The 4,118-nt window shown below is 41.8% G+C and overlaps 1 protein-coding gene across 1 annotated transcript; it reads right to left on the minus strand.

Annotated features, from left to right (window-relative positions):
* Positions 1-1,955: 1,955 nt before the first annotated feature.
* LOC131382788 (uncharacterized) lies at positions 1,956-4,108 on the minus strand (the record flags this gene model as incomplete). Its single annotated transcript, XM_058435300.1, has 1 exon — positions 1,956-4,108. A coding segment is annotated over one exon (813 nt), but the record flags the coding sequence as incomplete, so codon positions are not given.
* Between the last annotated feature and the right edge of the window lie 10 nt (positions 4,109-4,118).

Below are 4,118 nucleotides of genomic sequence, written 5' to 3' on the forward strand. Positions count from 1 at the left end.
TTTTCATCTCATCATTTCATCTCATCATCTCATCAACTCATTTCATCTCATCTCATTTCATCATTTCATCTCATCTCATTTCATCATTTCATCTCATCTCATATCTTCTCATCTCATTTCAATTACATTTCATTTTTTCATTTCATTATTTCATCTCATCTCATTTCATCTCATCACATCTCATCATTTCATCATTTTATTTCATTATTTGATGTTATTTCATCTCATCATTTCATCTCATCTCATTTCAATTTCATTTCATTTCATTATTTCATTTCGTCTCATTATTTCATCTCATTATTTCATTATTTCCTTTCATTTCATCTCATCATTTCATCTCATCATTTCATCTCATCATTTTATCTCATCATCTCATCTCATCATTTCATCTCATCATTCATCTCATCATTTCATATCATCATTTATCTCACCACTTCATTTCATCTCATTTCATTTCATCTCATTTCATCTCGTCTCATTTCATCATTGTACATCTCATCATTTCATCATTTTATGTCATCATTTCATGTCATCATTTCATCACATCTCATCTCATTTCATCCCATCATTTCAGCATTTCATCTCATCATTTCATCTCATCTGGTCATTTCCATTTCATTTCCATTTCATTATTCCATTTCATCATTTCATTTCATTATTTCATTTCATCATGTCATTTCATCTCATTACATTTCATCTCATCTCATTTCATCTCATCTCATCATTTCATCTTGTCATTTCATCTCATTATTTCATCTGATTTCATGTCATCATATCATGTCATCATTTCATCTCATCATTTCATCACATCTCATTTCATCATTTAATCTCATTATTTAATCTCATTTCATCTCATCATTTCATCTCATCTCATCACTTCATTTCATCTCATCATTTCATCTCATCTCATTATTTCCATTTCATTTCCATTTCATTATTTCATCATTTCATTATTTCATTTCATCTCATTTCATTATGTCATTTCATTTCATCTCATTACATTTAATCTCATTTCATTTCATCTCATTTCATTTCATTTCATCATTTCATCTCATTTCATCTCATCTCATTTCATCATTTCATCTCATTTCATCTATGTCATCTCATTTCAATTTCATTTCAATTTCATCATTACATTTCATAATTTCCTTTCATTATTTCATTTCATCTCATTTACTTCATTTCATCTCATTTCATCTCATTTTTCATCTCATCTCATTTCATCTCATTTCATATCATTTCATCTTATCTCATCTCATTTCATCATTTCATCTCATCATTCATCTCATTTCATCTCATCATTTTAACTCATTATTTCATCTCATCTCATTTCAATTTCATTTCATTATTTCATATCATTTCATTATTTCATTTCATCATTTCATCTCATCATTTCATCCATCATCTCATCATTTCATCTCATCATTTCATCATTTCATCCACCTCATCATTTCATCTCACTTCATCTCATCATTTCATCATTTCATCTCATTTCATCTCATCTTATCTCCTTTCAATTTCTTTTCAATTTTGTCATTTCAGCTCGTCATTTCAACTCACCATTTCATCTCAAAACTTCATCTCATCTCATCTCATCATTTCATCATTTCATCTCATCATTTCATCTCATCTCAAGTCATCTGATCATTTCATCTAACTGAAATGATGTAATGGAATCATGAAATGAAATGGATAGGATGCCCTCAGTGATGTTAAATTTAAAAATTGTTTGCTTTAATGTATTCATTTTTATATTTATATGTATTTATATTTATATTTATTTATATTTCTTTTCACTTATTTTTATTCATATTTTTACTTCTTTATTTATAGACAAGGTCCTGTTCTGTGGCCTAGGCTGGAATATAGTGGTGCATTCACAGTTCACTGCAGCCTCGAGCAAACCTCCCACCTCAGCCTCCCAGGCTGGGGACCCAAGGTGCACCTGGGACCCAAGGTGCACACCACCACACCTGGTTAATATTTTATTATTTGTAGAGGTGGAGGCTTGCTATGCTGCCCAGGCTGGTCTCAAACTCCTGGGCTCAAGCAATCCTCCTGCCTTGTCACCCCAAAATGCTGGGATTACAGACATGAGCCACAGTGCCCAACCTATTTATTTATTTATTTATTTATTTATTTATTTATTTAATAAAGACAGGGTCTCACTATGTTGCCCAGGCTGGTCTTCAACTCCTGGCCTCAAATGATTCTCCAAACTTGGCCTCTCAAAATGTTGGGATTACAGGTATAAGCCACCATGCCTGGCCTAAAAATAGTATTATATTTTTGCATTATATAATTTTCAATTAGGTAATATGAATATTCTATACAAGAAATATGCCCTTAATTACATAGGTATAAACATTTGTTACACTGAGAAAAATCTAATAGAGCTAAAAATAAAAATTAATTTGGAAAGGTCATTAGATACTCATACATTCTTACATTTACACATTCTTTCATATATTCATATATTCTTTTAACAGTATCAATGGTTTGGAGTTACGCATACAAACCCATGACCTATATGTAATTCAATGAATAACAGGCTAATAATTAATAACTAATAACTAATACAACTAATAATTACAATTCAGGGCATATTATACACAAAGCTTTAACTTCTCATCATCAGATTTTGTTTTTTTTCTTTCTGTTTTGGCAGATACTATGAACACAACACTCAACTCACAGACACTATGGAGCCCTTACTAAGCATAAAGTACTGTGAAAGGCCAGGACTAGGACAGAACTGAGACAGAGCCAGGGATAGGACAGAACTGGGGCAGAGTCATGGCCAGAGAAAAACCAGGGGCAGGGTCACAGCCAGGGACATGACAGGACCAAGGCCAGGGCCAGAAGCAGGGCAGAACCAGGGCCAGGGCAGGGACATGGCAGGGCAAGGGCCATGGCAGGATCAGGGCCAGCAGAAGGCAAGGGCAGGGCTAGGGTAGCACAGGGCCAAGGCAGGGCAGGGTCAGTGTAGAGCAAGGAACAGGCCAGGGTATGGCAGGGCAGGGACAGGGAGGTCCAGGGCCAGAGCCAGGTCCAGGACATGGACAGGGCAGGGCCAGAAACACGGCAGGATCAGAAAGGGGACAGGACAAGGGCAAGGCCAGAGAAGGACCATGGAAAAAACATGGCCAGGGAGGGTGCAGGGCAAGGGCAAGGCCAGGGCAGAACCAGAGCCAGGGCAGGCCAAAGGCAGGGCCAGGGATGGGCAAGGCCAGGGTAGGGCAGGGCCAGCGTAGGGTGAGGGTAGGGCCAGGGCAAGTTCAGGGCCAGGACAGGACTAAGATAGCACAGGGCCAAGGCAGGGCCAGGGCAGGGCCTGGGAATTGTCAGGGCCAGGGCCAGGGTCAAGGCTGGGCCAGGGACAGGGCCAGAGCAAGGGCAGGGCCAGGGAGAAGGCAGAACCAGAGAAGATCCAGAGCAAGGGCAGGGCCAGGGCAGAACCAAGACTAGGACAAGGCAAAGCCAAGGCCAGGGCAAGGCCAGGGCAGGGCAAGACCAGGGCAGGGCAAGGCCAGGGCAGGGAAAGACCAGGGAAGAGCAAGGCCAGGGTAGAAAAGACCAGGGTAGGGCCAGGCCTGGGTAGGAGAAGGCCATGGTAGGGCCAAGGCCAAGGCAGGGCAGGGCTAGGGTGGCACAGGGCATGGCCAAAAACAGGGCAGGGCCATAGCAGTGGCAAGACTAGCAACAGGGCCAGGGCAAGCACTGGACCAGAGCATGGTGGGGACAATATAGGGCCAGGACAGAGGATGGCAAGCCAGGTCCAGGTCCATTTCATGGACTCGGTAGGCCTGGAGTCAGGCAAGGGCAGGGCAAGGGCAAGGCCAGGGAGAAGGCAGGGCCAGGGCCAAGACAGTGCCAGGGCAGGGCAGGAACAGTGCAGGGCCAATGCAGGGTGAGGGCAAGGCCAGGGCATGGAAGGGCAGGGCACGACCAAGGAAGGGCCAGGAGAGGGCCAGGGCAAGGTCAGGGCCAGAACAAGGGTACGGTTGGGGCCAGGAATATGGTAAGACCAGGGCTGGGCCCAGGCTGGGATACGCAGGGCAGAGCATGGCCTGTGCAAGGCAGGGCCAGAGCCAGGCCATAGAGAGAGTAGGGCAAAT

This window comes from Hylobates moloch, unplaced genomic scaffold, assembly GCF_009828535.3.
Source record: "Hylobates moloch isolate HMO894 unplaced genomic scaffold, HMol_V3 SCAFFOLD_6122, whole genome shotgun sequence".
Taxonomy (NCBI): domain Eukaryota; kingdom Metazoa; phylum Chordata; class Mammalia; order Primates; family Hylobatidae; genus Hylobates; species Hylobates moloch.